General features: G+C 41.5%; 1 protein-coding gene across 3 annotated transcripts in view; it reads left to right on the top strand.

The window, feature by feature from the left end:
• Positions 1–12533, top strand: part of GPAM (glycerol-3-phosphate acyltransferase, mitochondrial) — a 921522-nt gene that overhangs the window by 338634 nt on the left and 570355 nt on the right. For all 3 annotated transcript variants that reach the window (XM_044055836.1, XM_044055838.1, XM_044055837.1), the window contains exon 9: positions 10189–10325. In XM_044055836.1, coding sequence (XP_043911771.1) covers positions 10189–10325 — 137 coding nt within the window. The remainder of the gene's footprint in view (positions 1–10188; positions 10326–12533) is intronic.

The raw sequence follows: 12533 nt of genomic DNA, 5'->3' as shown, positions 1-12533 counted from the left end.
TGAGGAAACTTTTTCTTGCTCCTTACCGATGTCCATAAAAGTTAATAATTGCATTACTTGTGGAAAGCAAATACCTCATAAGGATTTTCATTCGTACTGTATTCCTTGCCTAGGCCCTGACCTTGTTGTTGGTTTTGTGCTTTATTTAATCAGCGCACTATCCGTCTTCGGTATATTTTCACCTCTAAATATTTCGGTTCTCGGTTTAATTATCCAGAAATGTCGTCGGTTAGCCATCCGACTACCGGGATTTTGAAAAAGCGCAAAGATAAATACAGAGACAGGCCGCCGAGGTCCAAAACTGCTGATGACGCTTCTCCTAAGCCAGTCGCCAGTTCGCCGGTACTCCGTGAGATACCCGCTACTTCTGATTCGCAGGCCTCTACTGAGACCCATTCTGAGTCCGGTTTGCCATGAAGCCACTGTGCAGGCACCGGCTTCTGAGGGTGTATTCAGGCCTACAGACTTGCATATTAAATCGATGCCTCCTTCATTACTTAGGCCTAAATCTTGATCCATGTCTTAAAAAAATGACGCCCAGGTGACATGCTTAGGTCTCTACGCCTAAAAAACAAATTATAAGAATGGCTGAAGATCTAATAAGTCTAATCAGGGGTAGCCAACACCCCCCCCCCCCTTCTAAGAGGCCTAAGACTGAAGTTGATTATGAATCTTCTGATCAGGATTCTGTTTTTTTTTCAGATTCTTCTGATGATCTGGATTTGCCCTTACCTACTTATGAAGATTCTTATGCAGAGGACTCTATTCCGTCTGCTTCCCCTCCTGAGGATTTTTCTTTTGGGGAAACCTTACGTACTCTAAGAGAACATTTCCATTGGGAAAGCCAGGATTTTTCTGATTCAAAAAAGAGGCTTAAGGATTTCCTTCTCCTACCTCAGCATAGGCCTTTTAGCTATTCCTCCTGTACTAGACATTGTTGATGATGCATTTTTGGAATCTAGTTTGGCCCCTGATTCCCTGCCTCCGTCTCCCAGAAAACCTGACAGATACTACAGGGTCCCTGTGTCCCACAAGTTCCTTTTTAAAAATACTATTGCAGATCCAGAGACTATTTCGCAGGGGCCCAAGGGTATTAAGGCTTCTACTGCTAAAAATCCTACCCCTCCTGATAGAGACTCCAGGGCGCTGGATAGATGGGGTAAGAAGGTTTGCACCTCTGCAACCTTGGCCATTAGGACTTTACACTGCCAGTTTCATATGTTAAAAGTATCAGAAACATGTTATTGGACTGCTTAAACAGAAAATGATGTTGAATCCTGACTGTGTGGAAAATAAAGAATTACAGGATTTAATGCATTATGCCGAACAAGTTGGAAAACATATTTTGTAATGTGGTTTTGATTCATTAGAGGCCTCTTGCAGGGCTGCTGTTACTGGGTCTGTGCTCAGAAGGCATGCTTGACTTAAGGAGCAATCTTTGCCTGATCATGTTAAAGCTAAATTGTTGGATGCTCCTTTAAATCAGGACCGCCTGTTTGACAACAAGGCTGAGGAAGTTCTTAAAAAGATGGAAGATAAAGCTAAATCTATGCAAACTGTTGAAGATTTTTTACAAGTTCAGCCTCCTAGATTTAGTAGGCACTGGCCCTCTAAGAATTGGTCCTTTCCAGCCCCTTCCAGGCTTCTCAAGCCAAACCCAGACACAGCAAAAACCCCAGGTTTCAGTCCTAGGGGACTCACAGAACTAAGCAGTGGGGGGCCTCCACTTCCAAGTCTGGGAATAATAAGACCCCCCCTATGGTAAACTGTCTCAATGACTTCCTTTTAAAATTTCCAAGCACTTATCAACTGACCCCCCCCCCCTTTGGGGGGAAAGATTGCTCTTCATGCAAAGAATTGGGTTTTAAATATAGTGTTCCAGGGATACAGATTTCACTTCCACACGTTGCCAACGCCAAGTGGGTGGCCGGACCTACCCCCAAATCAGCGGGCAGAGGCTCAAAAACAAGTACTTTCTCTCTTAAGCATGGGAGCTATTCAGCTGGTACCAGAAGAGGAAAAGGGACAAGGTTTCTATTCGAGACATTTCCTGGTACCCAGAAAAGACAATTCATGGCATCCTATCCTGGACCTGTCTACTCTAAACACCTGCTACCCTACTGCAGTCTGTTCGTGTTGTGTATCAATAAACCTGTGTTTTAACTACTAGATTTAAAAGCAACCTGCACATCATCCCAATCAGGGAATGCAGAAGAAGATACACGCTCTTAAGCCTTTTGGCTCATGGTGCACCTTCTTATATTTTACACAATCACCTTTGTAAAAAGGGTTCAAAATTGTCTGGGGTACACCATAAACGAAAATAAATCACACCTGGTACCCTGTCAACAAATTATATTCCTGGGAGCAAGCTTGAATACAACTTCCCAGATGGCTTACCTCACACCAGAAAAGCAAATTCATTTGACAACCTACTTCAAACAAGTGGTCACAAAAACCCTGCTATCTGCAAGACAAATACTGCAAGCCTTGGGGTTCATGGCCTCCTGCATTCTTCTAATTCCATATGCAAGACTGCATATGAGGAAACTACAGTGGTATCTAAAAAGCCTATGGTGTCAAGATTATCATGACCTAGAAACAATGATTCCTATCATACCTTGCCTATGCCTAGAGTTCCTTTGGTGGGCAGAGGCCTGCCACCAAAACAAGGGACTAAATTTCACACCACTCCCTGTCGCCCAAAGCCTAACAACAGATGCATCAGACTATGCGTGGGGGGCTCACCTGGCAGGGAAGTGCATTCAGAGCAAATGGAACCCAAGTCAAATGCACCTGCATATCAATCAAAAATAAATTTTAGCTGTACAGAATGCTCTGACAGCCTTCAAGGACAACATTCTTCCAGGACAACTAATGGTAAAGACAGACAACACCACTGTTATGTGGTACATAAACAAGCAGGGGGGTACACATTCTTACCCCCTCTGCAGACTAGCCATGGCATTGTGGAACACAGCCTTGAGCTACCAAGTGCACTTACAAGCTTAATTCCTGCCAGGAAAATTAAATACACTGGCAGACGTACTAAGCAGAAACCTCATGGACCCACACGAGTGGAAACTGGAACCAAGGATTTTCAACATGTTGACAAGCAAATGGGGGAGCCCTGATATAGACCTGTTTGCCTCTCCCCAGAGCTACCAATTGGACAAATTTTTGCACAAGGACTCCCCACAAACAAGCCTGGAAAGTGGATGCTCTGTCCTTGAGCTGGAAAAACCTATCCATCTATGCCTTCCCCCCTCTGCCTCTGCTCTCCAAAGTACTACTAAAAATCAAACAGGACAAACCAAGGATGATTTTGATTGCTCCAGACTGGCCGCGGCAACACTGGTACTCCCTCCTGCGCAGTGTGTCATGGTTATCTCCATGGCACTTGCCTCAGACTCCTTCCCTGCTGTCTCAGCAGGAGAACCAGATTCTGCACACTCAGCTTCTAACACTGAACCTTGCAGCCTGGTTAATTACTTAATCTCTCCTTTACCATCCCTCAGCAAACCTGTGATGGATATCATTTTAAAGGCAAGGGGGCCTAGTACTAGAAAATCTTGTGCTGAAAAATGGAAAAGATTCTGTGCCTTGAACCAGTCTCAAGGGATGAGCACAGCAGTGCCCAATTTACCTCAGATTTTACAATACTTAACTGAGATGCTTCACAAGGGGCCTGTCTTTTTCCTCCATCAAAATCCATGCCTTAGCCATTTCAGCTCATTATAACACAGAACCTCCCCTCTTCTCTCATCCACTGCTCAAGCAGTTCCTCAGAGGGGCCAAAAATTTGGGACCACCCAGGAGAGCTCTAACCCCAGCCTGGGACCTTAACTTTGTCTTGGAGAAACTCACTCTACCTCCTTTTGAGCCAGCTGCTACTGCAGACTTAAAATTTCTTTCTTGGAAAACAGTTTTCCTTTCAGCAATCACTTCAGCTAGAAGGGTATCTGAATTACAGGCCCTTATGGCAGTGGAGCCTTTCATCATCTTTCATGCGGACAGGATGTCCCCCAGAACCAATCCATCCTTCATGCCCAAGGTGGTATCCAGTGTGGCTCTTAATCAGTACATTCATTTACCAACCTTCTTTCCCAATCCACAGACTAAAGGGGAATGGATACTGCATTCCTTAGATGTGCAGAGACAACTTAGATTCTACTTGGACAGGACTAAACCTCAAAGGAAATCTGAACAACTGCTGGTGGCATTTGCTGCAGGGGCAGAGGGGAAGGCTATTTCAAAGCAAACCATTTCTAAATGGATAAGCCATTGCATTCATTTCTGCTATAAGCACCGTGGAAAACCTATCCCCCAGGGGAGCAGACCTCACTCCATCAGGGCTGCATCTACCTCTGCAGCCTTTCTCAGAAGCATCCCTACCAGGGACATCCTAGAAGCTGCTACCTAGAGTTCTGTACATACTTTCACCAAGCATTATCATTTGCCAATTTTCTCTAAATCCAGAGGTGGCTTTGCCACTGCAGTCTTGCAGGGCCTTATAGGTGGCCCTAATGCTATCTATATTCCCCCTCCCACCCATAGCTTTGGGAATCTACCCAAATGTAATGACTGCAACAGTGTAACACGAAGAACATAGCACAGTTGTGTACACTTACCATAAATGTAGATGTTCCGAGTATATTCACTGTTGCGGTCCTGGTTACCCTCCCTCCAACCCCCTAACTTCTTTTGGCTATACCTCTACTTTCCTTTACTATGCTTAAAGGCCTTTTTGGTATATTTGCTTTTTTGTTGGAGGTATATCTTTGTGCTTTTATGTTTAATTGCTTCCCATTAGGGGGGTGCCTGACATCTGGGGCAAGAAAAACTGATGTAACGGCATCGGCTGCATGTTTTATATCCCTGACTACCTGACATCATGGAAGAAGGGACATCAACCGATGCAGGACCCATGACTTTGTTAATCAGGCCGACTGAGGGCTACCTGCAAGCAGATAACCCAAATGTAATGACTGCAACAGTGAATACACTCGAACATCTACATTTATGGTAAATGTACAGAACTGTACTTTATTGGATGTGCTTGGTTATGTACATACCAGAAGGGGCATTGTACTCAGTGATAGGTTTGTTGACCACCAGATATAGTTGAACGATAACCTTCTTGGACCTAGATGCCATAACATTGTTTAGAAGCTGCGCAACATAGAATGATTTCCTCGCTACCATAGACACATGCTGGTCAAAGACCAGAGTACTGTCGACTTGTATCCCCCAACTCACTGACTCCCGGGTCGACTCTTGGGGATGTGTTGTCTCTTTGATAGTTACCCAGAGTGGCTGACTTCCCTAAGGATACTATTATGCATTTCTTGACATTTCATTTTATCAATGCCTCTGACATGAGTTATCTGTCTGTGTCAGTCCTTCTTAGAAAACATTGATGTCAGTGGGCAATTAAGTGACTGCTCCGAATTTCCAGTTGTCAGTACATTTGGTCAGCTAGAGGCCTTTAACATTGGCCTTGACTTCAGAGAAGTAAATGCCAAAAAGGAGCTGTCCCAGGACTGATCCCTGAGGCACCCCACTGGTAACTGGCCACTATATAGAAATGGACGTTCCAGTTCTAACTTCCTGGGTCTTGTCTGTCTGCTGGCTATCCACTGAATGAGTAAGAGTTTATACCTAACTTTGTGAATTTGTCTACAGTACCTGAGTGGGGTATTGTGTCATATGTCGTGGCCAGGTCAGGGTAGGCAGTGTGAACCATTTTGATCACATTCATAACTTTGGTGACTTTCTCAAAGAAGGCCACCATGTTGGGTAGGCATGACCAGTCCTTGATGAAACCATACTAGGCTGGGGCTAATATCTGGAGGTTTCCTATGTCATTATTGATCATTTCCTTAATAATTCTTTCCTTGGCTTTACAAATGAGACTAGTGAGACTTATGGGCCTGTAGTTTCCAAGGGCCATAGATGGCCTTCCCTTGTACAGATGTGTGAATGTTGCCATTCTCCATTCATGAGGCATGACTATTTGGAGGCTACGATTAAACAATGATTCCAGATGGTCAAATAGTTTCTGTTCCATGCTATTTAGAAGGCAACCTGGAATATTGCTGGGGCCCATAGATGCAGTGCTGTTGGCCTTGGAGAGCACATTGTGGACTTATTCCCTAGTAATAGTTGGGGAAACTATATTTGATGATATTTCCTGAAGTGGATTGTGGGATGAGAGGGGTAAAGGTGGAACTGAATTTGTTGGCCAGTAGGTTTGCTATATCTTCTGGTTCAGTATAGGTGGCTTCATTAACTATGAGTTCTGCACACAATTGGTTATTGCCTTTGAGGTTGTAGACACAGTTGAAGAATGTCTTTTGCTTGCCCTTGGTGTGGGAGGCCAAATTTACCTGAAATGTGGCGTTAGTAGACTTTATTTGATCTCTCCGTCATTTGTTTAGTTTGACGAGAGTGCTTTTATCATTCTGGATCTTACACTTCCTGATTTTCTTTTTTCTGCCATACAGTTTATTAATGTTGGGGTTCCTCCAGGGTGGCATTTTTTTTTGTTAATTCTGTACTTATTCCTGGTGAGTACAGCTGCCTGTATGCAGCTATTAGCATGCTTGTGTAGAGCTTCAGTGAAGTAGGTAACCATGTTCTCATGGTTTATGGGGGCTTCAGATTGTGCCAGATTCTTATTTAATAAAATGAAGTTTGCCTGACAGTAGTTTCTGAACATTCCAGGGTTAGTTGCGTGGGGGGGGGGTCTGGATTTTATTTTTACTTTGAAGGTGGCAGTTTTGTGGTCTGAATTTACCAGAGAGGACATTAGACTAGAGTGCACAGCAGTCTCCCATGTTATTGAGGTGCAGATCCAATGTAGGCCATAGTGGCATCTCAAATCTTAACTCCAGAGGGGTAGAACATTGACACTTTTCATCCCGTTTTTTTTTTTTTGAGTGCAGAGTTAGTGTGACATTGTTGAGTCAAATTATTGACTTGTTTCTTTGTGTGTGTGTGTGTGTGTGTCTGTGTGTGTGTGTGTGTGTGTGTGTGTGTGTGTGTGTGTGTGTGTGTGTGTGTGTGTGTGCGCGCACTTATGCTGTTATGTTTAAAGATATATATCCAACAGAACTAGAGGGTTTTTGGAGGTGAACAAGCTAGTACCTTGGCATAAACACTTGTGGAGATGGAAAGGTATTCACTGACCATTTCATTTGTGGATAGCTTTGCCTCTAACTTAGGCATTGTCCAAAGAATGCAAAATGTAAGAATTTTGAAGATGGAGAGTTCAGGTGTTCCTTGGACGTCTATTGTCAAATTTATATTTGAGTGGGTAGCTCTTCAGCCAGTGGGTTTAAAGGCACAGCAGAGACTGAACAGGTCAGATGAAATAAAATTAGCTGTCAGGTCTCGGAATTAAATGCTGCCCTGTTCTGTTTACTTCAAATAAAAAAAGCTACTTCTCAGCTGCTCCCACAATGCAAATGTAGTTAAACTGTTTGCAGCCAATGAAAGCAACACAAATGAAGGCTTCCTGGCTCTAACCTAGAGCATTTAAAAAAGAAAAGTAAATTTAAATGTGAAGCACTGCAGTGTAAGAAGATACAGAAATAAGAAAACATAATAAGCTAGTAATTGCAAAGTAGTATTAACGTTGCAGTTCTCAGAATTAAATGTAGTCTTGTCCTCTCTACTGTTACTAGTGGTATTTCTGAAAATAAAATGGCAGAGTTTTCATGCTGTTGCCTGAAACTGAAAGCATAATCTTGGGTGATCCTTACATGCTGGATTAAATGTTGTATTTCCTTCTTTAAATGTTCTATGCTTTTTCTCTATATTTATTTTCTGCTGATTGTCCTAGGATGATGGGTTTGAAGACCGTTTGTCTGAGTGCTTTGTCAATCATGAAAGTAATTAAATGTGCATTTAGGCAAATAAGAACAGAGTGTTTTTCCCCCATGGGAGTAAAGCAGTGGACATGTTCCTTTGTAGTTAAGTTATAGTCAAATCCAGCTGTACCTTGGGGCTAAGGAGAAAGCCCCCTACCCTATGCTCCTTCAGTTTATTTGTTCTTTCCTGTTTCCTCTTCCGACTTCTTTCTGGGAGCACTCTGGTCCTGTAGCTCATTTCTTTTTAATCTAAGTAAGTATCTGCCATCACTTCTGATGTGACTTTGTCAGGCTAAACTATACTAACAGTGATTTTAAGATATCTTTAAACGGTTTGTTTACTGCAGCATTTATTGACTGTAAGAATTACATACAGGACACAAACTGTAAATGATGTTAGAGTCTAATCCTTAAATGTTGATTTTGTTATGTGTAAATTGTACAATCTGGAGACTGGAAATGGGCTCTCTTCATTCAAACATGTAAGCATGTTTAATGGAGGTATATTGAGTTTATCAAGAAACTTGTAGGATGCTGTCATTACTAGCTGGGGGATTTTCACTGTCTGCATTGTTCCAGGTTGACAGGAATACCAAAGTGTATTAACAAAACGGATGTTGACCTAAGCCACACCTGACTTAATACGAGTGCACCCATATACAAGTGTTAACAAAAAAATTATTTTACAATAAATTTGTCAGCTCCAGTCCACCACAGCTGAGATCCAAGGTTTTCACACAAAGCTGGGATAGCAGAAAACAACAATAAATACACACTATTAGATGTCATGTGATGGTCTTTAACCAGTAATCATATAAAAGGATAAAAATAAAATTGCTATACAACAGTATCATTTGTAATTCATTAATGTATGAATAATCAGCTAATATGCAAATGCTTCAAAACATAAATTCAGTGTGATTGGCTTTAAATTTACAAACTTTATTTTAGATGTAATTTAATTATAAAGTCAGACACAAAAAGTAATATAAAAATATAAAATAAAAATAAATAGTCTTATTCCCTAAATCATTGAAGAGTTTCATTAAGACCTGGTCTGGACAAGAGACCCACCAAAATAATCCACCTCTTTTCCTTTTTGTTAAGTAACATGTTTAGTGATTTTGGACACTGGTCCTGAAAAACATTTATTACTTTTAAATGTAAATTATGCTGATGGATGTATCTGTAGGTGTTTGTATAAAGAGACATGCCTTCTTTCTCTGTAAGTCGTGAATCATGATGGATAACTAATCTTGGTTACTGTGGCAGAGAAGTTGTCCATCATAAAAATTGATGTGCTGGCATGCTACTGAATACACTACCCTAGGTGTAACACAAGTTGGGGGTTGGCATAATGGATAGATAAGGTGTTTGCAGGACAGACAAAAAGGTACAGGGTTTGATTCTCACCAAGGGGAATTAGATATGCTTAAAATGGTCTACAAGGGCAACTAGCTTAGTGTTTACCTATGAAACTATGAGTAAGTAATCAAACACCTAATTTCAAAAACCATAGTGGTGTTAACCGAATGTAAAATATTTTGCCGTACCAGAGGACAATATGTACAGTTACCATAACGTGAACATGTATCATCTTGCATATGTGTTCTTGTGTGCATTTAAATGCTGGGCACTTTGAAACTCCTGCATCCTGTTCACTGACTGGACACTTTACCTTTTAGTTGCTCATAAGTCTGTAAAACAAAGCAACAAAAAAAGTCTGCATAAAGCTTGTACAACTTTTACATTTTTCATTGCACTTCCAGATGTGTTTTATGTTGTGGTGATGATCAGCCTGAGTTACGTAGTGGCAAAGTGATTTTGAGCGAAGAGTTGAAGGAAACAAAGCCTGTAAACAAATTACATTTTTGACTGTCTCTGGGGGTAGCTTTGGATTGTATATAGTTTCTTTCTTGTAGTTAGATCATGAATCATGCACAGCAGCACTCGTTATTAAGTTATATATTTAAAATGTGCTTTGTATTGGAATTTTTCTTCCAGGACGCAGACAAGACAAAAGTAAAGGATGTTTTTTTATATAATGAAATTGCCTTTCTGTATTATTTATGGCCTTCTCTAGTTAGCAATCTTCCAAGCAAATCACCTTTGGTTTACTGCTGTGTTCTTGTTAGAATGTGTAGTTAAGTACATTGTGCATCACATTGCATTTTAATGGTCACTTGATGTTATTAATGAGCTTTTACCATTTGCATAATGCTTGTGTGAGTTATTGTAGTCTCTTTATAAAGATGATGATATATGCTGTCAAATTTAAATGCTTTAAAGTAATCACAGTCCATTTTTTTCCTAGCTGAATGCCCCGCTTGTTTTCTTACCAGTTCATAAATCTCATATTGATTACCTGCTTCTCACGTTTATTCTGTTCTGCCACAATATCAAAGCTCCACATATTGCTGCAGGAAATAATCTCAATATCCCCATCTTTAGGTGAGTATTTTTGCCATTTTATTTTACTGATACAGATATTTTTTTTCTGCCCCCCCCAAAAAAAATGCATTACTTCATTTCAATGTTCTGTTTTCTTTGCTAAATACTGCATAAATGTACCATAGAACCAAGAAGCAGCAAATGTTTTTTTACCACTTTTTTATCATAATTATGCCCTCATCTTGTAATGTGGGCTTTCTTATTTTAAAATGGGTAGTTTTTACTACAGCAACTTCAGTGGACCTACATTTATTATGTTTAATAAACTTGTTGTTTCTTTTTACTGTTTGCTGAGCATCTGTTTAATTGCCTCCTGATTCCATGTCATCTGGCCCTGCTTTCTGATAGTGCATTAGAGAGGAAAAACAATTCTGTGGTGGGTTGGCATGTTTTCTGTATGAGTAACCAGAATGCAGCACCGAAGTGACTAAAGTAAAAAATGCACATTTTAGAATAAGAAAGCCCACTTTATAAGATGAGGGCATAATTACAACAAAAAGAAATGGTAAAAAAAATCTGCACTTGATTTTTAAAGGCATACATGGCTAAGCATCCTATGGTTCTCACGATCACTTGCCTGGTATTATGTTCCTATAAGGGCAGAATCTGATGTTATCTAGTCACCATTCCTTACGTTACGGTATCGGATCCGAGCAGGCATACTCAGAACACAGCTTAGCTCAAGCCCCTCCCCTCCCATAATGCTCTGCTGCCCTACACTCCCTCAGATCTCATTTGCCACTCAGTCAGTTGCAGATTGCTCAGCTCCTATTAGTGTAAGTGTTTCTAGTAATTTGTAATTTCTTTGGGTGTAGTGTTAGCAGGTAGTTTTCCTCTCTTATCTATCCCTCCAGGTCGAGTCCTACCCTTGTTTTAAGTCTTTTTCCCTCGGGATTTGTCTTCGGCCTAGTTTTTGTGGTGTGCAAGTAGTTGCTTAGTTAAGTGTGTGTGAGTTTTTTGGACAGATTTAGTAGGCTTTTCGAATGTTGGCTTGTTTGTTGACTTTGTTCATTGTTTTACGGTTCAGCTATGTCAGATAAACCTTTAGGTTTTAAAAGGTGCTCCTCTTGTGGGTGGAAAATGCCTATTTCCAACTCGCACGAGGAGTGCCTTTACTGTCTCAGCTGCGACCACCTTGAGGTGGAATGCAGCATTTGTGCCGCTTTCAACCCGAGGGCTTTGGTTGACCGTCGTAATAAGCTGAGCAGGGCTATATTGACTCCTCACGAGTTGTCCTAGAATCCAGTGGTGGCTCAACAGATCTTTTGTTAGTGGGGTTATCCGAGCTGTGATCTGTTTGCATCTCCTCTCAACCACAAATACAACAACTTCTTTGCATTGATCCCCCCAGAGGGGGAATTCCCCAGGGACGCGCTCACCCATGATTGGCCTCCGGGTCTCCTGTATGCCTTTCCTCCGTTACTTCTAATACAGAGTGCTTCAGAAAGCCAGACGCCTCAAGAGTCAACTGATCCTCATTTTTTTGGCCTCTGCAGGTGTTGTTCCCCCCTTCTGCAGTCTCATTTGAGGCATCCACCCTGGGTGCTCGATCCAATTCCAGATCTGCTCTAGCATCCTTCTCTCCTTCCACTCCTGAATCTTCAGACCCTATGTCTGACAGCTTGGTATGTCCACTTCCAGTGATTTTGGCTAAGTCCAGGCTAGCTTCACCCGTGAAGGAGATTATTCTTGCTTCCCAGAGGTCTTCCACTTGGAAAGAAATGGAAGAGGTTTTCAGTTTGGACAAAGAATAAGAATTTAGACCCCTTCTTTGCCCCCTATTCCTGAAATACTTCTCTTTTTGACCCCTCTCTTTAAGGAAGGAGCTAGTTTCTCCACTATCAAGGTACAGTTGGCAGCGATTTCGAATTTTCACCTTGGTGGTGAGTCTGCCTTGTCTGCACATCTATGTAAGGCCTTTTTAAAAGGAGGTTTTCTATTACGGCCTCCTGTTAAAAATCCTTCTCCCCCATGGGATTTGACTTTGGTCCTGCAGGCTTTTTGAACCAGTGGCTTTGTGTGATATTAAATTTCTCTCCTGGAAGACTGCCTTTTTAATAGCAATAACTTCGGCAAAGAGAGTTTCGGAATTGCAAGCTCTTACTGTCAAGCCACCCTATTTAATTTTCCACAAAGACAGTGTCTCTCTAAAACCTGATCCATCTTTCATGCCTAAATTGGCCTTACCAATGAATCTCGATCAGTGTA

The sequence above is a fragment of the Protopterus annectens genome, chromosome 14.part0, assembly GCF_019279795.1.
Source record: "Protopterus annectens isolate FY-2018-M chromosome 14.part0, PAN1.0, whole genome shotgun sequence".
In the NCBI taxonomy this organism is placed as follows: Eukaryota; Metazoa; Chordata; order Ceratodontiformes; family Protopteridae; genus Protopterus; species Protopterus annectens.
The sequence above is the reverse complement of the archived record's forward strand: the minus strand, read 5'-3'. Positions and strand labels throughout refer to the sequence as shown.